At 41.6% G+C, this 26,281-nt stretch overlaps 1 protein-coding gene across 2 annotated transcripts in view; it reads left to right on the plus strand.

Annotated features, from left to right (window-relative positions):
* Positions 1-26,281, plus strand: part of NBAS (NBAS subunit of NRZ tethering complex) — a 352,219-nt gene that overhangs the window by 273,881 nt on the left and 52,057 nt on the right. For both annotated transcript variants that reach the window (XM_038758591.1, XM_038758650.1), the window contains exons 45-48: positions 7,194-7,412; positions 9,638-9,840; positions 16,060-16,149; positions 21,329-21,524. In XM_038758591.1, the coding sequence (XP_038614519.1) occupies positions 7,194-7,412; positions 9,638-9,840; positions 16,060-16,149; positions 21,329-21,524 (708 nt within the window). The remainder of the gene's footprint in view (positions 1-7,193; positions 7,413-9,637; positions 9,841-16,059; positions 16,150-21,328; positions 21,525-26,281) is intronic.

Here is a 26,281-nt window from a genome sequence, read left to right on the forward strand (position 1 = left end):
CCGCAAAATGCAAGCAGTACTAGGGGATATTGAGATTTATTATGCATAAGAAAGTGATTTTATTTTTATTCACATTCCTCGATGCAAACTACGATCGACGTAACCCTCAAGCTGTTCAGAAACTCAGAGTGTGATAGAAAATTTCATTACAGAAACTGACCAGTAAAAGGATGTAGCCTTTCAGGTTGGTGCCGAACAAGTAGTCAATGATAATATTTCAATTATGTTGCAATTCAGTGCTTTGCAGTGGGTGAATGCAACATTAAAATGGAAGTGGATAGGAACATATCCTCTATGCAGTATATGGTTGTGTCAGGATGACTCAAGCACATTGTTTTTCTCAATATGTATACCTCTTTGTAATAAAGGAATAAGGACAGATGTTTGACTCCAGCCGCACTGCTTTCAAACATGCCCATGTAGCCTCCGTTCTTAAAAAAAAGAAGGAACAAAACCCTCCCTTGACCCCACAGCTCCCTCCAGTTATCTCCCCAACTCCCTTGTACCAATTCCTCTGCAGATTCCATGAGTGAGTTGTCAACACCCGCTGCTTCCACTTCCTCCCTTCTAATTCTCTCTTTAACCCACTGAAATCTGGCTTCCGCTCCCTTCACTCCATGGAAACGGCTCTCTCTAAGGTTACCAGTTAACCTTTTTGCCAAACCAGTGGCCTCTTCCTCGACTTTTCCACTGTCTTCAAGACTGAAGACCGTCCCCTTCTCCTGGAAACATCATCTAATTTTGGTTTCATTGACGCTGCCCTCTTCTTGTTTTTCTCATATCTCTCTGACTGCTTCTTCTCAGTCTCTTTCACATGCTATTCCTCTGCCTCCCAACATCTATCTCTGGAGACTCCTTAGGACTGGGCTCTGGTTCTCCTCCTGTTATTCTTCCATCTATTCTCCTTATATACACATTCTCTTGGAGAATTCATTTGCTCCCGTGGCTTTAACTACCATTTCTAGTTGGCTGATTCCCACATTAGAGGGCATCTCTACTTGGGTGTTGTGCCGACATCTCAAACCTAACATGTCTGAAGCATAACTCCTCATTTTCCCATCCAAATCCTGAACAACTCTTGACTTTCCTATCACTGTAGACGGCACCATCATCCTCCTCTCATGAGCCTGTTATCTTCAACTCACCTGACTCGTTCAGTCCAGACATTAAATCACAAAATCCTGACAGTTCTACCTTGACAACCTCTCTAGGACCCACCCTTTCCTCTCCATCCAGACCACTCCCATGCTGATCCAAGCATTCACCGTATCCCGTCTTGACTACTTCATCATTCAACTCGCTGACTTCCCCGTGCCCCATCTCTCCACTCTCCAGTCCATAACATCACTCTACTGCCTAGACCATTTTTCTAAAGAAAAAATTAAGTCCATATCTACCCACTCCTCAAAAACCTCATCCACCTCCATGTCAAAAAAAAATCCTTATTGGCTGTAAGGCATTTAATCAGCTCTCCCCCTCCTACCTTACCTCGTTGATCTGCTACTACAACCCAGCCCGCATGTTTTGTTCCTCTATCACTTCTGTATCTGGATCTCTTGTATCCCAGTACTGATCCCTTGCTCACATCTTCCTCCTGGCCTGTAACTCCCTCCCGCCTCCTATTTAACAGTTTATAACTCTCCCCACTTTCAGAGTCCTCCTCAAAATCACATCTGTTGCTAGAGCCCCAGACTACACCCTTTGTTTCCCCTTTCATTCACTCATTCATTCAATCATGTACTGAGTGCTTGCTGTGTGCAGAGCACTGAACGAAGTGCTTGGAAAGAATAATTCAGCAACAAAGAGAGAAAATCCCTGCCCACAACAAGCTCACAGTCTAGAAAGAGGGGGGAGACCAACATCAAAACAAGTAAACAGGCAGCAATATAAATAAATAGAATTATACATATATATACACATCAAAACTAGTAAACAAGCATTAATATAATAGAATTATAGATATGTACATATATACGCAAGTGCTATGGGGTGGAGAGGTAGAGCAAAGGGAATGAATTGGGGTGATGGGGGGAGGGATCTGGGCAAAAAAGGGGGGCTTAGTCCTTTTCTGCCCTTTACTCTGGGTCTACTGTAAATTTGGCTCTGTACCCCTTAAGTACTTTGATGCTCACCAGAACACCCTAATACTTGTGTAAAGATTTTCATACTATTTCCCCATCTCTCATCTATTTTAATGTCCATTTTACCCTTTGGACATACTTGTCTATTCATATTCATACTTGCCTTATTCATTCAATTGTATTAATTAATGCTGGATAGGGATTGTGTCTACTGACTGTTGTACTTTCCAAGCCCTTAGTACAGTGCCCTGCTCACAGAAAGCACTTAATAAATGCCACCGAATGATTGATTACAGAAAAATATTATGGACATTTTATTCCATTCAAGTTGATACGTATATTTCACAGTGAAGCAAATCAATTTCAATCTGTATAAGCCATTCAATTAGTCAGTGGTATTTATTGGGAGAGAAAGTACCAGAAGCAAAGTACAGAGTAAGCTTAGGGGGCTTACAATTTAATGGGGGCGAGGCAGGCAGACATAAATTATTTACACATAGTGAGAGCCGGAAAAGGACAGAGATTGATAACAGATAGAAGCATGAACCCTTGAAAAATATATTTTTTTGTGCATATTCTACTTGATTTATGTTCCTCTGCATTTTGCTTAGTGTAAATTTTCCTTTTAGCTTTTACAGGGAAATGACAAAATTTCACAGCTGAAGAAACATTAGAATAAATCCCTAAGAGCTGGTACTCCAGAGAGATTTACTGTAACAGTTTGCCCTCCCATTAAAGATGCCAGAGGAGTATTGAATCTAGCTTAAATTCACATCTGTTAAACATGGAGAAGATCTGTTTGTCATATTACAACTTAAGCAACCAGAGCAAGAATTCCGATTTTTCTCATTTTTCACTCTCTAAATGGGTTTTGGTAATAACATTTTATGATTTTCCCCTAATTACATAAAAAGTTGCATCTGAATTTATTCCCTTAGGGTTTTTTTTATGATATTTGTTAAGTGCTTACTGTGTATCAAACACTGTTCTAAATGCAGGGGTAGATACAAATTAATCAGTCCCTGGCCCATGTGGGACTCTCTTTTTAAGTCGGGGAGAGAATAGGTATTGTATCCCCATTTTGCAGTTGAGCAAACTGAGGCACAGAGCAGTTAAGTGACTTTCACACAACAGGCAGGTGGCGGAACTGGAATTAAAACCCAGATCTTATGGCTCCTAGACCCATGTTTTTTCCACTACACCACCCTACTTCACCGTTTTCCTCTCTTGTTTAGTATTTCTCTTTTATGTTATTAAATGGAGTGTATTTCTTAGTGATTTGTATTTCTCAGTGATAGCTACCCAATCAATTGTCTGTACTACACAGTGCTTGTAAGTTCAAGGTCTTTCGAATGATAATTGGTTGCATTAAGTGCAGTAGTAGTCCACAGACTAAACTGTTTTATCAATCGTCTCAGAAGAGTCAGTGTCTTTGGACCCAAGCCATTTCCTGGAACAAAGGAGTAATTCATGTGGTATTTAGCCAAGTTTTGGTTGATTCTTGTCCCACATATGATCCTAAAATGCCAGCTATGTATCTGACTTACTCATGTATTTGTTTTGTCCTGATTCTTTTAATATTTCCTTTTGACAATTTTTGAGATGCCCGACTTCTGTTGATTACCAGGTCTCCCTATGGTTCAGCCCTATGTCCCCTACTGCCATACTCTTCATCATCTCACTGAGCAATTGCATGGTTTTAGGACCATCTAGATCAAGTGATTCCTGAATATTTGCTTCAGCTTGAAATTGCTAAGTGAGAAGACACAGTCCAGGTGTGTAGCTCATCCTTGAAGCAAAATATATCCAGGTGGATAGGTCCTTAATCAGTCATTGCTATTTATTGAGCACTTACTGTGCACAGAGCACGGCATCAAATGTTTGCGAGAACACAGTACTACGGAATTGGTAATCCTGCCCACAAAGAGTTTATAAGCAGAGGAGTCGGACATTAACATAAATGCTGTGTGGCTGAGGATGGGGTGATTGTCAAATAGTTAAATGGTAATGATCCAAGTCGCTAGGCAATGGAGAAGGTAGAGTAAGGGATATGAAGACTTTGTCAGGGAAGGAGATGCAGAGGAGATGTGATTTTAATAAGGCTTTGAAGGTGAGGAGTGTGGTGGTCTGTCTTAAATAAAGGGGGAGGGAACCCCCTTCCTTCCTCTCCCCCTCATCCCCCTCTCCATCCCCCCATCTTACCTCCTTCCCTTCCCCACAGCACCTGTATATATGTATATATGTTTGTGCATATTTATTACTCTATTTATTTATTTATTTATTTTACTTGTACATATCTATTCTATTTATTTTATTTTGTTAGTATGTTTGGTTTTGTTCTCTGTCTCCCCCTTTTAGACTGTGAGCCCACTGTTGGGTAGGGACTGTCTCTATATATTGCCAACTTGTACTTCCCAAGCGCTTAGTACAGTGCTGTGCACACAGTAAGCGCTCAATAAATATGATTGATTGATTGATTGATTGATTCCAGGCCAGAGGGAGGAGGTAGCAAGGGGTCGTACAGTGAGAAGGCTGGCGTTAGAGAACCAAAGAGTGTGTGCTGAGTTGTGTTAGGAAATCAGTGAGATAAGATAGGAGGGGGCAAACAGTGCTTTAAAGCTGATGGTGAGGAGTTTCTGTTTGATGTGGGGAGGGGGCAACCATTGAAAAATTTTGAGAAGTGGGAGACATGAACTGAATTTTATTTTATTTTTTTAAGAAAAATGGCCTGGGCAATAGAGTGAAGTAAGAACTGCAGTAGAGAGAGAGACGGGAGGCAAGGAGGCCAGTGAGGAGACCGTTGCAGTAGTCAACTTAGTGTGAAAAGTAATATTATTATGAGTTAGCTTCAGAATTAATTCACATAGTCATCACAGCTTTTATGCCTCACCTTTACAGTACTGTAAATTACAACCATGGCTACAATTAACACTTCCAGCAAGAGGACTTATTTCAGTGAAGTGTAGCAAATAACAAAGGCATTTATGGTTCACGCTATACTCAAAGAGAATTACTTTAGGCTACACCAGTTGAATATGATGATGGAAAAAGTACAAAGTGATTTCACGAATTGTTTTTAAAAAGTATTTTTAAAGCAGATAGGCCTTCTGGAGAGAATGTAGGCCTGGGAGTCCGAGGACATGGGTTCTGATGCTGGTTCTGCCTCTTGCCTGTTCTGTGACCTTGGAGAAGTCACTTCAATTCTCTGGGTCTTAATAATAATAATAATGGCATTTATTAAGCGCTTTCTATGTGCAAAGCACTGTTCTAGGCGCTGGGGAGGTTACAAGGTGATCAGGTTGTCCCACGGGGGGCTCACAGTCTTAATCCCCATTTTACAGACGAGGGAACTGAGGCAGAGTCTTAGTTTTGTCATCTGTCAAATGAGGTTCAATGTCTGTTATTCCTTTCCCATAGACTGTGAGCCCCGTGTAGGAAAGGAATTGTGTCCAACCTGATTATCCTGCTTAGTACAGTGCTTGGCACATAGTATGCGCTTAACAAATACCATTAAGAAGAAATGAGAGCTTCTCCCAAAAGCATCTGACATGGCAAATTTGTATTCCTCCTGCCTGATATTGCCAGCGTTGTAGTCGTCACCTATTTTTCCCATCTTCCAACTTCTCCATATCACTAATATCTGTCAATACTCAGTGACATTCATAAATACAGGTTTTCCTTAAAAAATATAGAGAAAATAGCAACCAACTGATCAGGAAGAGGAGCTTCTGTACCAGACTGAATGGAAAAGATCAAAATTCCGTAGTCTGGGAATATGAACCTGAGAGGTGACGTGATTGGCACCTCCACAATTCTAAAGGGCCACATGTACCCAGAATTGTTTTTCAACAAATCCCTCACCACTTGATACTTGGTGACAGCTACTGAAGCTTGATGATGAAAACCAATAGCAGGTGGTATGTGTTATCACAAGAAGTTAGAGAGCAGACCACACCAAAAATTAGAGAAGAATTTAGTTGCATGGATAAAGGCCTGAGATTTTAAACATGAGATTGTTAACACCTTCAGTGTAGGGATGGGGACTTTCAAATTTATTGTACTGTCCCAAGATTTAGTACAGTAGGGGCTCAATAAATACCATTGATTGACTGATGCTGTATTTTCAAAAGGTAAATTTAGAGTTGTGAACATGTAAATCACAATCACAAAGGAAAAATGTAAGGCGGGTAAACTACTGTGTTTTCTGTAAGCGTGCTGCTCAGTGGAAAGAGCACGGGGTTGGGAGTCAGATATCAAGGGTTCTAATCCCGACTCCACCACTTGTTAGCTGTGTGACTTGGAGCAAGTCACTTAACTTCTTTGTGCCTCAGTTACCTCATCTGTAAAATGGGGATTAAGACTGAGAGCCCCATGTGGAACAACCTGATTACCTTGTATCCCCCCCCAGCTCTTAGAACAGTGGTTGGCACATAATAAGCACTTAACAAATAATAATAATGATGGCATTTGTTAAGCGCTTACTGTGCGCGAAGCACGGTTCTGAGCGCTGGGGGGAATACAAGGTGATCACGTCCCTCATGGGGTTCACAGTCTTAATCCCCATTTTACAGATGAGGAAACTGAGGCCCAGAGAAGTTAAGTGACTTGCCCAAAGTCACAGAGCTGACAAGCTGCGAAACTCGGATTAGAACCCATGACCTCTGACTCCCAAGCCTGTGCTCTCTCCACTGAGCCATGCTGCTTTGCCATTATTATTGTTGTTAGTATTATTATTATTATCACTTTGGCATAATAGTCAGAACTTGGGGCCCCAGTGTTTCATCATTTAATCAATCAATTAATGGATTCAACCTGTATGCCCATACTAATGAAAAGGAGGAAGAGAAAATTTATTGCATTCTCTGTAACTGCTTTGAAAGGGAATCTAATAATAATAATAATTATGATATTTGTTAAGCGCTTACTATGTGCCAAGCACTGTTCTAAGCACTGGGATAGATACAGGGTAATCAGGTTGTCCCATGTGGGGCTCACAGTTTAACCAAACCAAAGTGCTTGTACTTCCCAAGCACTTAGTGCAGTGTTCTGCACACAGTAAGCGCTCAGTAAATACAATTGAATGAATGAATGAATGTTGTTGTTTTTTTCCAGTTGCCTCTGGATGTCCGTAGTGAAATTACTAAAAAAACCATAAATGCAGTCAAACATTTTATTGAGAAGCCTAGAAAAAGGCCTACAGAAGATACTAATCACGATGCTTGTGATTCCGTGGTGACGTATGAGGACACTTTGAATCATCTCCAACAGTCACTTGCTCATTTGGAAACACTAAACCATAGCTTCATCATATTTCTGAAGAACAGTGAACAGGTAATAAAAAAATTCTCAAAAAGTTCTTCCTGATTGTTTAGCAGGGTATTTTACATATATAGTCTTTTGAAGAACTTGAAAGCTTAGGAAGTCAATAAAGGGAAACTTGACTGGATAGACCACTGTGTTAAAAATGTCAGTGCTCTCTACCCATTAAATTTAGTGCCTACTGAGAACTAACATATAACTGGTTCATTCATTTTAAATGCATTATATTTACATTTACTGAGTAAGATTTGTGAGCAGCTTTGTTAAATTGCTTCCTATGTGGAAAGATCTGATTTCAGGGTCAGATGTAGAACTTGTAGAAAACTTTTGAAATCTATATATGATGTATGATGCAGTTATATGCAAACCTACCATTTATGCTCTATCAAGGTCCAAAGTTCACCCACACAAACTGTAAAATTAAAATCAGTTTTTATGATAGTTTCAACTGGTTTTATATGCATAAACTGTTAAATGAATGCAATTACTAACTTTGGATTAAATCGGGTTTGCTTCACAAGTCTTGATTTAGAACAGTTAGTCATGATGTGTATGTACGTGTTTTGATATGTATATATGTATCTCATTTCAGTTAATTTGATTATTTTTTTAACATGCTTTGTTGACTGTTCACTCCACAGAGCAGTTGTACAATGTTTACAATATTTAGACTGTGAGCCCACTGATGGGTAGGGACTGTCTCTATATGTTGCCAACTTGTACTTCCCAAGCGCTTAGTACAGTGCTCTGCACACAGTAAGCGCTCAATAAATACGATTGATTGATTGATTCTATTTATTTATATTGATGCTATTCATGCCTGTTTATTTGTTTTGATGTCTGTCTCCCCCCTTCTAGACTGTAAGCCCGTTCTGGGCAGGGATTGTCTCCCTTTGTTGCTGAATTATACTTTGCAAGCGCTTTGTACAGTGCTCTGCACACAGTAAGTGCTCAGTAAATATGATTGAATGAACAAATTCATATACCTATATGTATATATACATTGATATACATATAGATATCCACATATATTCACACACACATGACCTTTCAGCTTTTAATAGGATTGATTTATCTAATTGAGAAACAAAAAAAAAGTTTAAAATATGACCAGGTAAATAGAGAATTCTGGTAGGGATTTTTGAATAAAGGTGGTTAGCCCTATCTGCAGCCAACAATATCCTTTTATATTGTAGAAAATAATCTAAATATCGTTTGTCGGTTCCTAACGATAAAAAACAACCACCTTTTATAGCAAGCAGGTCTATATGGTTTCTGGTATCATTTCTCTAAAGCACCAGAGTGAAATATTTTCTTTATCAAAAATCTTCACTCTGTCCCCATTACTTGTCACATAAAATAAAAACTCCTGCCCATCAGCCTCAAGGTTTTCTTTGAGTTGGCTCTTTCTTATCTCTCAGCTGTCTTCTCCCGATTCAGTTCTCCTAAGTTCCCTAACTGCCCCTAGCTCTTATTTCTGTCCTTCTCGTCATCAATTGTTTACTTCTTTTCCTGTCTGGAATGACTCCCCCTGCTCTGCAAAATCATCAGTTAACCAATGGTATTTACTGAGCACTTTTCATACGCAGAGCACTGTTCTAAGCACCAGGGAGAATAAAAATCATCATTTCCCTTCCCTCAGAGTGCTCATAAAAGACATTCTTTGTATACTATTCTCAGACACCTCAGAACCCCCGCAGTAATCTAATTTCTTATTTGTTATTCTTGCATTTTCCACCATGCTGCTTATTAACTCTGATACTCTTTACTATGTTTTCTACCTTTTCTGTTGAATGGCAGATTCCGTGAGGGCAGGGATTATGTCCTGTGTTTCGTGTTTATGGTCTGAAAACTCCCAGGACAGTGCTCGCACAATCAGGCACTCAAGTACTAATTATAATACAGATGATTTAAATTGTAGCGTGGCATATTTTGTTGAAATGTTAGGAAATAAAATTGTTTCTATTTAAATTTTTGTGTAAAACTAGTATGATTGCGTTTTAATTACCTCATTATTTTGGCATGTGACTGTTCATTAAAAGGTTTGTAGACAAAGTTTTGCAGGGCCTCTCCATTTTCCATAAAAGAACAGCTCATGTTTTCCTCAGCCCTTTGTATATTTTAAAATATCATGATGACTTTCCACTGTAAAAATTCCTAGAAATTCTTTAGATATCGTATAAGCATGTATTTATATTTACATTGTCATTGAACTGTTCTATCTTCTCCCTTTACAGGATATGCTACAGAGATATGGCTTTCTGTATGATCTGTCCAGGTCGGAGAAAGTGAAAATACACGACCAAGCAGTGACCATGTGTTTAGATGGCCAATCTCTAGAGATGGTTCAGCAGTTATTAGAAGTAGCCGTCGGTCCTCTGGGAATCTCCCCCAAAGATGTAGTCCACAGTGCCATAAAGAAAATTATATTTGCATTGAGGTAAGCACAAGTATTGTTGGAAAGTAGTCTTTCTCAAAAAGGGGAAGTGTACTCAAGAATCTTCGCAGTTTCAAAAATCATTTTCACATATAATTCCAAATTTAGAACAGTGTCCATTAGAAGTAGTATCCTGGCGGTTTGAGACTCACCAGCTGATGTAATATAAGTTTATACAAGAAAAACTTTTTAATCTTGGAAGGGTGGTCTCTTTTAACCCTTTCTTTATGTTAGTTGGCCCCTTTATTTGAAGGCAGCGTGCAGAAAATGTTCATGCTTGCACTGAACTTCTTATGTCCCACAAAGTAAATTTGACCATTGGCATATGTTGCCAATTTGTACTTCCCAAGCGCTTAGTACAGTGCTCTGCACACAGTAAGCGCTCAATAAATACGATTGATGATGACCTGTTCGTAGTGGTGATGGGAGAAGATGAAGGGAGAGGAGTAAAATAGTAAGAAAGAGGAGAGGCCATTTGAACGGCCCTGGCCAGCCTCCGTGTTTCTCCTGTCTCCAACCCGAAACTCGTTCCCCAAAGGAGAGTGGTCCCCTTTGGTTTATATAATAAAGTTCAGGATTTGCGGGAAAAGTGGGGGAATCCGGGAATCTCACCTGTTGCCATTTTCCTGCTGGAGACTGTCCTCAGGCCTGTTCAGCCTTGCACTGAGTAGCAACTTCCAAATTCTGGAGGCTGCAAATCAGAGATAATTCCTGTGATACTCCAGTTAGTGTGTGACATCATAATTCTTGACATCAAATCGAAGCTACTTATAGGGTGCAATTTGCGCCTGCAGATTCACAGCAAAGAGCTATTTGTCGCACAGAATATTGTAGAGAAGCACAGTCAAATATTAAATATTTCTGGTAAATATTTGGGGCATTCCATCATCATCGTAGTAGTTATCCTTGTATTGATAAGGAAAGATTAGAACAGGGAATAGGGTCTGTTAGGATTGAACTGGCTAGAACCAAGTGGGGCTATTGAGGCCTTTCATGGAGGTGAGACATGAGCAGGTTTTTGTGGGAGTTGAGAGGATAATAAAAAAGGGAAAGAAAAGTTAGGCTGACACATGGCATCAAGTGCTTTCTGTGAATAATGTAATTAGGCTAAAAGATTTAGTTCTGTTTAATTTATTCTCCTTTTAAGCAGTCTTTGTAATTCTTTATTGCTCTTGAGGAACTTTTTGATTAAATGCATGTCTCTTTTCTTGAGCTGAACTGAAATCAAATGAGTCTTTATCAATTTAATTACCCTAGCCTCATAGAGTATTCACCTTAATGCTCTGAGGTGTCCTCGGTTTCTTTTATAACAGATGTGGAATACTTTCAAATTTTTAGAAAGAATTAGTGTCTGAATAATTGAGCTTTGTTCCATCACTAGCTTATGATGATTCTTTGTTTTGGATAATAAGGGGAAAAATAAAAAAACAGTAGTTTTTTTTTCAAAACTTGACAGATAATTTGATGTGTCACATTTGAAGCTCTGTTATTTGTAATTTTACATCACCTTTTTAAAATTTCTACAATATAAGGTTTAGATTGGACCCAAAAGGAAAGCTATGGACAAAATAGTACTTAAATTGCATGCTTTAATTAGTGGATTGATCCCCTGGTCTAGCCTTTAAAAGTAAGAAAAGGCTAAAAGAGGTAATATTCCCAAGGTATTTGTTAAGCACTACTTGGAAAAGCAGCATGGCATAGTGGAGAGAGCCCGGGCCTGGAGTCAGAAGGTCATGGGTTCTAATCCCGGCTCTGCCGCGTGGCTGCTGTGTGACCTTGGGCAAGTCGCTTCATTTCTCTGTACCTAGGTTATTTTATCTTTAAAATGGGGATTGAGACTGTGAGCCCCGTGTGGGATAGGGACTGTGTCCAACCCGATCTGCTTGGGTTCACCCCAGCATTTAGTATACTGCCTGGCACAGTGTAAATGTTTAACAAATGCTGTTATTATTATTATGTGTCAAATACTGTTCTAAGCACTGGGGTAAGTACAAGTTAATTAGGTCGGACACAGTCCTTGTCCCACACGGGGTTTGCAGTCTAGAGAAGCAGTGTGGCTTAGTGGAAAGAGCCTGGGCTTGGAAGTCAGAGGTGGATCTGCCACTCATCTGCTGTGTGACCTAGGGCAAGCCACATAACTTCTCTGTGCCTCAGATCTCTCATCTGTAAAATGGGGATGAAGACTGAGCCCTATGTATCTCTCCCCTAGCACTTTGAACAGTGCTTGGCACATAATGAGCACTTAACAAATACCATTATCATTATTATTATTATTAAGTTGGAGGGAGACTATTTTAATTCCCATTTCACAGCTGAGGAAACGGAGGCACAGAAAAGTTAAGATACTCACCCAAGGTCACACAGCAAGTAGTTGGCAGATTGGGGATTAGAATCCAGGCCCTCTGACTCCCAGGAGTATGCTTTTTCCACTAGGCCACACTGCTTGTATACTTGAGACATTTCAACATCTTAAGCGAGTTTTCATATTTGTTTGAACACACTTCCTTCTTTCTTGCATCATGAATATTATTGCAAAATCAAATATATGGTAGTAACTCGATGAGGGAAAGTATAAATTGCCTATTTTCACTCCTACTTAGACTGTAAGACCCTGGTGGGACAAGGACTGTGTCTGACCTGATTAACTTCTATCTACCCTGGTGTTTAGAATAGTTCTTAAAACACAGTAAGTGCTTAATCAATATCATAATAATAATGATAATAATAATACTAATAATGATGGCATTTGTTAAGCACTTACTATGTATGTGCCAAGCACTGTTCTAAGCACTGGGGGAGATACAAGGTAATCAGGTTGTCCCACGTTGGGCTCACAGTCTTAATCCCCATTTTACAGATGAGGTAACTGAGGCCCAGTGAAGATAAGTGACTTGCCTAAAATCACACAGCTGACAAGTGATGGAGCTGGGATTAGAACCCATGACCTCTGACTCCCAAGCCCGGGCTCTTTCCACTGAGCCACAATGCTTCTCATATTCATTCATTCATTCAATTGTATTTATTGAGCACTTACTGTGTGCAGAGCACTGTACAAAGCGCTTGGGAAGTACAAGTTGGAAGCATATAGAGACGGTCCCTACCCAACAGTGGGCTCACAGTCTAGAAATATAATAATGGTATTATGGTATTATGACACCAATGATAAATTGGTATCTAGAATCTTGTCCTGTGATATCTTGTGCAGTCCTGGAACTCTATTTTTTGTAATTTGTGGTAACTTGAAAAGGCAAAAATTCATAGGTCTAGAGAACAGTTTGTTAAATTGGTAATAAAACATGCGTAAATGATCTATTCCAACACGAAAATCCAAAAGTCTCTGTTCTACGGCAGGGTGGCACATTTTTCTCTGTAGCACATTACTTAGGCAAAAATCCTTCAAGGTGACATATGTGATGACATTTTAAAAGTCTTTGTGGTGCTATACTTCTCAGTTTTAATTGGCAGATCACCTGATCTACCAAGTAGGGCTGGAGCCGGGGAAGAGGGAGGCGAGATTTTCTACGAAGCTGGGGAAGAAGGAGCCCATGATGATCAGACTGTGAGCCCACTGTTGCGTAGGGACCGTCTCTATATGTTGCCAACTTGTACTTCCCAAGCGCTTAGTACAGTGCTCTGCACACAGTAAGCGCTCAATAAATACGATTGATGGATGGATGGATGGATCAGGGATTTCCTCCCAAACCGAAGTTTATGTGGATAAACTTGGAGCTGATCCCTGCAGCAGGAGGGACCCCAGTCAGTCAGGGAAAACCAGCTGCCACTGCTGCTCTCTGGGCTGCAAGAGAGGAGGAGAAGGAGCCGCAGAGCTGCTGTTCCTGCTGCCCTAAATAAAAATTGGAATTGCCTGGTGGGGGGCATTCTTTTTTTTTAAGAGATAAATGCAAAATAAATCCGCCAGCATTGGTGAGCCCTTCCTGCCGCCCCTTCCTCCTGCCTCCACTGTGTCCCCCTCCATAGCTCTGTGCCTTGAGTAACCGGTTGTCTGTGGGAAGCCACAGCTCCAGTGGGACAGTTGGTGAGCCCCACTTCCACCTCTTCCTTCCTCCTCCCTCGGCCTCCTCTATGTTCAGAGCCTCCGTAGCTCTTTGCTCCTCGGAGCCGGGTGTCTTTGGTGGCCCCAACTCCAGTGGGACAGTCAATGAGTTCTGCCTTTCCTGCCTCCTTCCTCGGCCTCCTCTCTGTCCCAGAGCCTCCATAGTTCCGTGCCCCTAGGAATCAAGAGCGTCCGTGGGTGCCTCAGCTCCAGTGGGATAGTTGCTGAGCCCCGCTTCTACCCCTCCCGGTTCCCTGCCTCTATCTCCTCTGGAGCTGTGGAGAAGCAGCAGTGGGGCTGGAGATGGGGAAGCCTGCTGAATTTGATTTTTCAGAAGCGTTTCTCCATCTCAAATAAAGTTTTAATAATATATCGGATTCTGCCAGCAGGAAGGGCCCACTTCCAAACTCCTCCTGAGCAGGGGAAATTGACCTGGAGAACCAGTAAAAAAAAAAGCGCCTCACAACCATGCCATAAATTAACCCCTTCAACTGAGTGAAAGAAGATCATATGGAGGTGCCCCAGACGGTCATTATCAATCAATCATATTTATTGAGCGCTTACTGTGTGCAGAGCACTGTACTAAGCACTTGGCAACATCCAATCAGACCCAGCTTAGACGGTTCGCACCCCTGGTGTGTACCCTTAGCCTCTGCTAGAACCCACAAAGCTATTTTAATCTTATCGCAGTTTCAGAAGCCAGTTTGGATTTTATGAAATCTCTGCGAATCAAAAGAGCTTTCATCAATTCAGACTGATCCAAGTTTAAAATTGCTTGATTGAGGAATGACTCAGAAATCAGCAACTTGGTTTCACGGTTTTATAGTTGAGCGATTAAAACTGACCATCTTCTATCGGTTCAGCTTATCTGCAGAAGTCTCCAGCCAGCAGCCGTTTCTGTGAATTTTGGTGGTCTTTGTTGGCTTCAGCCCCGAGTTTTGGGCATATTATGGAGCAGTTGAGAGTTTGGGAGTCCTCCCCGGGTCTCAGTCAGTCAATCACTCATATTCATTGAGCACTTACTGTGTACAGAGCATTATACCATGCCCTTGGGAGATGTAACAGGATTGGTAGACATGCTTCCTGCCCATGGTGAGCTTACAGTCTAGAGGGGGAGACAGACATTAATATGAATAAATAAGGTATGGCTATGTCCATAAGTGCTGTAGGGCTGAGGGAGGGGTGAATAAAGGGTGCACATCCAAGTGCCAGGATGATGCAGAAGGAGTAGCAGAAGAGGAAATGAGATCTTAGTTGAGGAGGCCTCGTGGAGGAGATGTGCCCTCAATAACTTTGAAGGTGGGGAGAGTGATTATCTGTCAGATATCAAGAGGGAGAGCGTTCTAGGCCAGAAGCAAGATAAATAAATATTTATTTATATTAATGCCTGCCTCTCCTCCTAGACGGTAAACTTAATGTATCTATTTATTGTTGTACTCCTCCAAGTACTTAGTGCAGTGCTCTGCATACAGTAAGCACTCAATAAATACAATTGAATGAATGAATGAAAGAATGACATGGTGAGAGGTCGTTGACGAGAAAGATGAGACCAAGGTACGGGGAGTAGGTTGGCATTAGAGGGGTGAAGTGTTGGGGCTGGGATATAGGAGGAAAGCAGCAAGGTAATGCAGAAGGGGCAAGGTGATTGATTTTTAAGGTGTCCTTAGAAGCATTCAGTTACACCTGAATGCCAAGGATGGATGCCACCCTCCAGTTCCTTAACAGTAGGGACCTGATTCCTGTGATTCTGCTTCAATCAATCCGGCCGTCAGGGGCTACAGGTTCAGAGAGGCCTTTGAGTCCTTCGCTGCGGGGTTCACTGCTGCCGGCCGCTTCACCGAGTGAGTGGAATGTCCTCCTTCGGCTTTGACAGGCTAAGATTTTGCATCAGCTTTCCCGCAGCTACTTGGTGCATAATTATCTCATAAAGGCATTCCCAGAAATCTATAAATTTGTACGGCCGTTTCGAGACATAACTGTATTGCGTTATCGCCTTTCCATTTCCTTCCTCACATCAGTATTCACATATTTAGAGTATATAAACCTATAAAAATGGACTGGAATACTAAATTGGATTGTCAGTATTCTTAGTTACTAAAGTGCATGTAAGATTATGTCTATTTGGGAAAATGATCCTGTTTTGAATATGTCACTTTTTTCTTTCACAGTGGGAATGAAGCGGACTATCTTATGAAGCAAGATCCACTCCAGGTTCTTGAAGGCATTGTTTCCTCAGTTCATGCGAGTGTTGAAAAGGGGTAAGAAAGGTGTACCTGTTTTCAGATGCTCAAATGATGTTCATCATTGTAGCCTCCTTTGGATTGGTGTTCATTCATTCGTTCAATCGTATTTATTGAGCACTTACTGTGTGCAGAGCACTGTACTAAGTGCTTGGGAAGTACAAGTTGACAACATATAGAGATGGTCCCTACCCAGTAAATACGATTGAATGAATGAATGAATGGCCTCACAGTCTAGAAGGGGGAGACAGACAACAAAATAAAACATGTGGACAGGTGTCAAGTCACCAGAATAAATAAAAATAAAGCTAGATACACATCATTAACAAAATAAATAGAATAGTAAGTATGTACAAGTAAAATAAAAAGAGTAATAAATCTGTACAAACATATATACAGGTGCTGTGGGGAGGGGAAGGAGGGTAGGGCAGGAGGGATGGGGAGGAGGAGAGGAAATAGGGGGCTCAGTCTGGGGACTTTTTGTTCAAGACAAAAAGACAGTGTGACTGTAAGAACAATTGCACTACTATCTGTTTTGGGTTTTAATCTTAAATGCATATCTAAGGGGGAAAGCTCCTACTTGAGGATAAGATTCTTAAGTTTAATCCCAACTCTACCATTTTTTTTAAATTATATTAAAGTGCTTACTATGTGTCAAGCACTGTTCTAAGCACTGGGATAGGTAGAAGTTAATCAGGCCAGGTACAGTCTCTGATCCACATGGGCCTCACAGACCAAGTAGGAGGGAGAATAGATTTTGAATCCCAATTTTGCAGTTGAGGAAATTGAGGCACAGAGAAGTTAAGGGACTTTTACAAGGTCACCAGCAGGCAAATGGCAGAGCCAGGATTAGAACCAGGATAGCTGTCTGGTCCATCCCCTTCCCACTAGGCCACGCAACCTCCCGTTGTCACTGAGACTTATTGAGCTATCAATCAATCAATCAATCGTATTTATCAGTAAATGCCAGAGGCATAATACCCAGAGGCAGACAGTCTGGTTGGCCACTCACGATAAAGGCCACTCCACTTCCCCAACACATCTGTCCCATATGTAGCTTCCTTAGATGGTGAAGGGAAGAGGTCTTGGAGGAGAGGTTTTTCATTTTTTATTTTGCAAGTTTACCAAGTGCCTACTGCAGCGCTCTGTACACAGCAGCTTCTAAACTGTGAGCCCGTTGTTGGGTAGGGGCCGTCTCTATATGTTGCCGACTTGTACTTCCCAAGTGCTTAGTACAGTGCTCTGCACACAGTAAGCGCTCAATAAATACGATTGAATGAATGAATGAATAAATGTTGCTGGTACCGAGAGAGATACTTTTCCTCCGAGGGGGCTCAGCCACCCTTGAGATAGCAGTGGCATCTGGACTTATGGCTGCCCCTCAAGCTGGAGGTAATTCCTAAGGTCTGGTGCTCAGGCTCACAATGCCAACCCTGGAGACAGCCCAGCCACCCAGTGTGGCACTGACCCCTGGCATTGGGATGATTCTTCTGGCCCATGTCTGCTGTGTGACCTTGGGCAAGTCACTTAACTTCTCTGAGCCTCAGTTACCTCATCTGTAACATGGGGATTAAAACCGTGAGCCCCACGTGGGACAACCTCATCATCATCATCATCAATCGTATTTATTGAGCGCTTACTATGTGCAGAGCACTGTACTAAGCGCTTGGGAAGTACAAATTGGCAACATATAGAGACAGTCCCTACCCAACAGTGGGCTCACAGTCTAAAAGGGGGAGACAGAGAACAAAACCAAACATACTAACAAAATAAAATAAATAGAATAGATATGTACAAATAAAATAAATAAATAAATAAAGAGTAATAAATATGTACAAACATATATACATATATACAGGTGCTGTGGGGAAGGGAAGGAGGTAAGATGGGGGGGATGGAGAGGGGGACGAGGGGGAGAGGAAGGAAGGGGCTCAGTCTGGGAAGGCCTCCTGGAGGAGGTGAGCTCTCAGCAGGGCCTTGAAGGGAGGAAGAGAGCACATGTCTGCTGCGTGACCTTGGGCAAGTCACTTAACTTCTCTGAGCCTCAGTTACCTCATCTGTAAAATGGGGATTAAAACTGTGAGCCCCACGTGGGACAACCTGATCACCTTGTATCCTCCCCAGCGCTTAGAACAGTGATTTGCAAATAGTAAGCGCTTAACAAATGCCATCATTATTGTTATTATTAGTGTAACTCCTGAGGGCCCCCAAAGTAACCATGTCAGCGCAAGGAGCCCCCAAACTATCACTAGACAGGTATTTTGCTTAATGTGGAGGGTAAACCGTGGGCCAGGAGGCGTCTACATCTCTCCCGTCTTCATCCAAGGCGGTCCAAAGGAGGGGGTGTAGCTTGGGGGGACAAAGTTCTGCTTCCCAGAACCAGAGTGGCTTAGATTGAGGAAGTCTTCCCTGAGCCCCTTGTTGTCTGGCACAACTGCCCACCTGTCTCCCCTCTGTTACACCACCGATCACTCTCCCAAGTGCCTAGTAAATGCTCTGCACACAGTAAGTGCCCAGTAAGTACCACTGATTGATTCAGTAAGAAGATCTGAGCTTTATGGAGGTGTGATGAGAAAGTGGTGCGTAGCCTAGTGGAAAGACCATGAGCCTAGGAGTCAGAGGAACTGGGTTTTAATCCCGGCTCCACCATTTGACTCCTGTGTGATCTTGGGCAAGTCATTTTACTTCTCTGGGCCCCAGTTACCTCATCTATAAAGTGGGGATTAAGACTGTGGGATGTGGACTGTGTCCAACATGATCACGGTGTATCTACCTCACTGCTTAGTACGGTTCCTGGTATATAGTCAGCACTTAATGAATACCCTTAAAAAAAAGTGTGGGGTGTCCTGCTTTTGCTTAATTCATTCATTCATTAAATCGTATTTATTGAGCGCTTACTGTGTGCAGAGTGCTGCTACTAAGCGCTTGGGAAGTACAAGTTGGCAACATATAGAGATGGTCCCTACCCAACAGTGGGCTCACAGTCTAGAAGGGGGAGACAGAGAACAAAACAAAACATACTAACAATAAAATAAATAGAATAAATATGTACAAGTAAAATCAATAAATAAATAGAGTAATAAATACGTACAAACATATATACATATATACAGGTGCTGTGGGGAAGGGAAGGAGGTAAGGTGGGGGGGATGGAGTCTTTGCTTAATGAGCAAAGACTAATAAAGGGATAAAAACTGCCTGCTGCATCAATCTCCAAAGTCACAATTGAATGATGCCTGGTGAATTTGAATCTTATGATGTGATTACGCCCTTAAAAATAATTAATAAAAAGGAAGTGACATCATGTCATGGTATATCAGGTTGCTTTTTAACAGAGTTGTTAACAACAGTCACCCCCCAAGAAGGAGAGCTGTCATTACTCATGAATTGGTAAGAGTTCATGAAATGAATCCTCCTTCATCTAACTTTCCCATTTGAGTAATAACTTTCCCATTTCCCATTGAAGCAGCGTGGCTCAGTGGAAGGAGCAAGGGCTTTGGAGTCAGATGTCATGGGTTCAAATCCTGGCTCTGCCAATTGTCAGCTGGGTGACTTTGGGCAAGTCACTTAACTTCTCTGTGCTTCAGTTACCTCATCTGTAAAATGGGGATGAAGACTGTGAGCCCTACGTGGGACAACCTGATCACCTTGTAACGTCTCCAGTGCTTAGAACAGTGCTTTGCACATAGTAAGCGCTTTAATAAATGCTATCAAAAAAAAGTGACAACTCCACCATCCTCTCTGTCATCACACCCTAGAACTTTGCCATTCCTCCTGATTACTCACTTTCCTTCAACTCTCGTGTTTTTTTTTCTATTGCTAAACCTAGTGGGTTTTCCTCTGCAGCATTTCCCAAATCCAATTCCTTCTTCCCCATTCGAACTGCTCCATGTGTTTATCCTATTATTAAGTTCCTTAACCTAATTATCCTATCCTAGCTAAGCTATCAGCCTTTTCCTCACTGGTCTCCCTACTTCAGCCTTTACCTTCTCTAGTCCAGACACACATCTTTATTGCTCAGCATCCTTCAATTGTTTTTTTTCTAGTGTTGTCTGACATGGCTCACTCAGAAAAAGCTGTGTGCTGTTAATCTTTCACATGATATGAGTTCAATGCAGGTTACATAGCCAAACTGACAAAATTGTGTTAAAGGAACACTAATTTTTTTTCTATCATGTTTCAAAACTCTTTAGATTTTAAATTAAATTGTGCATCAAAAAATAGCAGAAAAACATTTGTGTTTTTCCATTCAAATTTTGCCTTGGTCTTTGCGACAAATGATCATGGGAAACTAAAAAACAAAGTTGAAATATTCACTACACTGAGCTTAAAAACGTGTTAGCCCTAATTATTTTCAGAGGGAAATGACAGGTTGAATTATTTTCTAATACCACTTTCGTCTCTGTTTTGATGAACTCCGTAAAGCCGTAATTATACATTTCCCTTCTATGTGCAGCTGTGCATATCTAAAATTCATCAGCCAATTTGAGATGTTATTAGAGATTTAAAAAAATGCTGACCATTGACTTCTTGGACACAAATAGGCCTTACAAGCTTGAACTCAGAAAGCTATTCAAGTTTGGCCACTAAGAAAAATTGGCAAATTTTAAGATTTACTCCCACAAGTTAAATGTGGGTGAGGTTCACTTAATTGTCATCGTCAGTGGTGTTTATTGAGCATTTGCCATGTGCAGAGCGCTGTAGTAAGTAGGAGTACTGTTCTAAGCTCTTTGGACTGTACAGTACAGCAGAGTTGGTAGAGATGTTCCCTGGGCACAAAGAGCACTAACTATGAAAGCAAACCTAGCTCTGTCTCACTCCCTATTGCTCCTATCTCTGACCTCTGAGTTCAATAGGTAAAAGAGACAGAATCCCTGCACCAAGAAGCAGGGGAAATATCAGGAGAGCTAGAGACTTAGTAATTTACAGATAAGAGGAACAAATGCTTAAATAGCTGAGCGGGTCAATTGATAGGTAAAAAAGCACAACAGGAGTGTAAGTGCTGAGGTGAACAGGACAGAGGTGAAACGCGTTAAAATTTTTACCATAAATACCAAATAATAAACCTCTAGGAGGTCCCTGACATAGATCTTTCAAACACATAGCGTATTTGAATAGAATCAGGGGTCATTAATCATGCAATTTTCATTTTAATTGAAACCATAGCTCCTAGCTGACCATTTTCTTTGACTTTCAGAGAAAAGCTGATTTCCTCCGATGATTTGTTGGAGTGGTTACGACCCTTTTGTGATGACGATGCCCTGCCGGTGAAACCTCGCATTAAAGTGCTGCAGATTATGGAACAGTCTTTTCATCTCTCTGACAAGGACAGCAAGCTCCTTGTGTTCTTCCGAACCCAGGCAGTTCTTAAAGCCTCCTGGCCTCAAGTGAAGGTAGCCTCTTTTTGCTTTATCAGTAATTAAAATGATTAAATAGACTCTTAGTGACTTTAGAGCGAGGAATAAGTGGAACTGGAAACCGTGGTAGCAGTAGACTTTTCCTTTTTAAAACACCGCATTGGCCATTTTGCATTTTCATTTGAAGTGCCTTACTTTTTTCCCTACACTGCTATTAATGATGAATACCCTAAATATGACTGCTTCAAGTTACCTTTGTCTTTAGAAACATTTTCTTCAGTGAAGTATCCAAAGTCTATCAGCTGTAAATCTGGGTCAAGGTGTGTGCATTATTTCTTTGTAGACTTGTAGAATAGAATGGTAGCCCTATTGAAAGTGAATAATGTATTTTCTGTACTATAACTACCCATAACTCTTAATATGTAATTAATATACGGCTGTGGTTCCTAAAGTTTTGGGCTTCTATTTTGTTTTCTTCTGTTCTCATGGTATTTGTTAAGTGCATACTAGTGTCAGGCACTTTACTAATGCTGGGGAAGATACAAACTAATTAGGTTGGACACAGTCCCTATCCCACATTGGGCCCACACTCTTAATCCCCATTTTACAGATGGGGGAACTGAGGCACAGAGAAGTTAAGTGACTTGCTTAAGGTCACATGGCAGACAAGCGGTGAAGATGGGAGTAGAACCTAGGTCCTTGTGATTCCCAGGTCCTTGCTCTAGCCAATAGGTCATGCTGCTTGGGTCTCGAAGACGTGGGTGTGCATCTAAAATTATAACCCACAGTGAATTCGATGTAAATCAAATAATTCATTCTGTAGCATTTCATTTTTCCCAGCAACAGCCCCCTGATATAGGGAGGAAGGGGTGCTGTGGTCACAGTGATTTAATTGGAGAAACTGAAATCCAGATTATTGATGGCACACAATTCCTGACTAGCTAGTGGTGGAGGATAAGTTTCCAGGTCTCCTGACTGCCCATTGCTTTGTCTGGAAGATTAGTTCCGTTCTATAAATATAATGTTCGAAATCATAGAGTATGAAGAAAATGCAACTGATTAGGTGATGGAGTTTATAGAAACCGAGTTTGTGTCAAGTATACAGACATAAGCTGAATGTTTGTGTCTTTGAATAGTAATAATTGTGGTATTTTTAAGCACATACCAAGCACTATACCACGACTGAGGTAGATACAGTGTACGCGTGGTCCCTGTCCCACATTGTTGTTGTTGTTGTTGTCTTGTGCTGTCATGTCTGAGCCTTAGTGACGCCATGGACACATCTCTCCCAGAATGCCCCAACTTCATCTGCAATCATTCTGATAGCATATCCATAGACTTTTCTTGGTAAAAAATATGGAAGCGGTTTACCATTGCCTCCTTCCGTGCAGTTAATCTGAGTCTCCGCCCTCGACTCTCTCCCACGCTGCTGCTGCCCAGCACAGGTGAGTTTTGACTTGCAGCAGATTGCCTTCCATTCGCTAGCCACTGCCCAAGCTGGGAATCGAATGGATATGCCCCTGTTTGACTCTCCCTCCCATAGTTGAGACCGGTAGAGTACTGGAAACTCTCCAGGTGCGGCCCTGAGAGCTGAAGACTAAGTATGGGGTGGGAAACAGGGATTTCATCCCCATTTTACAGATGAGGGAACTGAAGCACAGAGAAGTTAAGTGACCTGCCCAATGTGTCACAGCGGGCAAGAGGCGGAGCTGCAATAAGAACCCCTGTTGATGCTCTTTCCAGTAGGCTACACTACTAAAGTTCTGTCCAAAACAGAACTGCTTATCATCCCACTCAAACCCCGTCCTCCCCACAGAGTGTCCCATTGTTATAGACAGCATCTTTCTAGTCAAACAGCCTTGATGTTATCCTCAGTTTATTAATGATGGTATTTATTAAGCGCTTACTATGTGCAAAGCACTGTTCTGAGCGCTGGGAAGGTTACAAGGTGATCAGGTTGGCCCACAGGGGACTCACAGTCTTAATCCCCATTTTACAGATGAGGGAACTGAGGCACAGAGAAGTTCAGTGACTTGCCCAAAGTCACACAGCTGACAATTGACAGAGCCGGGGTTTGAACTCACGACCTCTGACTCCAAAGCCCGGGCTCTTTCCACTGAGCCACACTGCTTCTCTTCATCTTATCTCAGTCATTCAGCCCCCATCATCAGCCTGTCATCAGATCCTTTTTGTTTGACCTTCACAACATCACTGAAATCCACGCTTTCCTCTGCATCTAAACTGCTACTGTGTTGATCCACCCACCTTGACTACCGCGTCAGCCTCTTTGGTGACCTCCCTGCCTCCTGTCTCTCCCACTCCAGTCCATACTTCACTCTGCTGCCCTGATAACTATTCTAAAAAGAAGGTTGTGTCCATGTTTCCCCCCTCCTCAAGAAGCTCCAATGGTTGCCTGTCCACTTTTGCATCAAACAGAAACTTCTTACCACTGGCTTTAAAACACTTAATCATCTTGCCCCCATCTATCTTATCTTGCCAATTTCCTAATAACGACCCAGCCTGCATACTTCACTCCTCTAACACCAATTTATTCACTTGCCTGTCCCACAGTCGACCCCTGGCCCACGTCCTCCCTCTGGCCTGGAATGCCCTCCCTACGCACAACTGCCGAGCTAGCTCTCTTCCTCCCTTCAAAGCCCTACTGAGAGCTCACCTCCTCCAGGAGGCCTTCCCATACTGAGCCCCCTCCTTCCTCTCCCCCTCGTCCCCCTCCCCATACCCCCCGCCTTACCTCCTTCCCCTCCCCACAGCACCTGTATATATGTATATATGTTTGCACGTATTTATTACTCTATTTATTTGTTTTATTTGTACATATTTATTCTATTTATTTTATTTTGTTAATATGTTTTGTTTTGTTGTCTGTCTCCCCGTTCAATCAATCAATCAATCGTATTTATTGAGTGCTTCCTGTGTGCAGAGCACTGTACTAAGCGCTTGGAAAGTACAAGTTGGCAACATATAGAGACGGTCCCTACCCAACGGTGGGCTCACAGTCTACAGTTTCAAGAAGAGTTTGAAAAAAATAATGGACAACAGATGCACAATAGGTTTTTGAGGGAAAAGTTACTGATGTTAGGTCTCTGGTGGACTCATGGACTTCAGGAATATGACGGGTATTTACAGGGATATTAGAAGGAAGATCCCAAACATGAAGACAGATGTCAGGACGGTAACCATCACACTGTTTCGAAACACCTTTGTTTCTAACATAAATCAACTAATCAGTGGTAGTTACTGAGCACTTTCTGTGTGCATAGCACTGTATTAAGGGTTTGGGAGAGTACAATATAACAGAGTTGGTAGACACGCTCCCTGCCCATAAAGCTTACAATCTAGAGGGGGAGACAGACATGAAAATTAATGACCGATGTGATCGTAGGAGATGTGGAGCTGAGGAAATCTGTCAGACAGATTTCAGGCTAGTTAGACTGGTCTGAGACTCAGTAACACATTGCTTACATTCTCAATGGTAGGTGTGCCTTTAGCCCGCCGTTGGGTAGGGACCGTATCTACATGTAGCCAACTTGTACTTCCCAAGCGCTTAGTACAGTGCTCTGCACACAGTAAGCACTCAATAAATACAATTGAATGAATGAACTTTGATCTCATCTATCTCGCCATCCACCCCTTATCCATCTCCTGCCTCTGGTTGGGAACTCCCTTATTAAAAACACATCTCTTCCAAGAGGCCTTTCCTAACCAAAGCCTCGTTTCTCCTACTCCCTTCCTTTTCTGCATCGCTCTTGCAGTTAGATCTGTACCCTTTATTCACCCCACCCTCTGCCCCACGGCACGTATGTATGTAGGCATAATATCTGTCTCCCCTCTATACTGTAAGAGCCTTCTGGACAGGAACTCTGTCTACCAACTCTGTTGTACTTTTCCAAGCATTTAGTGCAGTGCTGTATACACAGAGTGTGCTCAAAAATATGACTGATTGTTAGTACTACAGAGCAGCCAAGGGAGTTTTGTGGGGCCTTGAATAGTGCCAGTGGGTAGTCAGGCAAGAAAAGATAACTGTTATCTTGCATTCTCATCCACTTTCCCTGAACTCTGATTTATATAGCAAAGGAAAAATATTTCCACATGGATAATGACAACTAGCAACTGCCAGCCCTGGTGAAACCACGTGTTAAATTTGTCCTTTATCTTTTATAAATAAGGAGCTATTTTGGTTGAGTAGTTGCCTTAGTGAAGGTGTTATGTATTAATTCTTAATTAGCCCTATGAATTTCATGGGACAGATTGATAATCCACAAACATCCATTAGTTAATTCATTCATTTACTCATTCAGTTGTATTTATTGAGTGCCTCCTTCCTCTTCCAATCTTCCAAATAAATTAAATTATTTATTTATTTATTTATTTATTTATTTTACTTGTACATATCTATTCTATTTATTTTATTTTGTTAGTATGTTTGGTTTTGTTCTCTGGCTCCCCCTTTTAGACTGTGAGCCCACTGTTGGGTAGGGACTGTCTCTATATGTTGCCAACTTGGACTTCCCAAGCACTTAGTACAGTGCTCTGCACACAGTAAGCGCTCAATAAATATGATTGATGATGATGATGATGATGAGTGCTTATTGTTCAGAGCACTGTTCTAAGCGCTTGGAAAGTACAATTCAGCAAGAGAGAGAGACAGTCTCTGCCCACAGTGGGCTCACAGTCTAGAGTGGGGGAGACAGACAGCAAAACAAGTAAACAGGCATCAATAGCATCAATATAAGTAAATAGAATTATATTTATATATACACATCAATACGAGT

The sequence above is a fragment of the Tachyglossus aculeatus genome, chromosome 1, assembly GCF_015852505.1.
Source record: "Tachyglossus aculeatus isolate mTacAcu1 chromosome 1, mTacAcu1.pri, whole genome shotgun sequence".
In the NCBI taxonomy this organism is placed as follows: domain Eukaryota; kingdom Metazoa; phylum Chordata; class Mammalia; order Monotremata; family Tachyglossidae; genus Tachyglossus; species Tachyglossus aculeatus.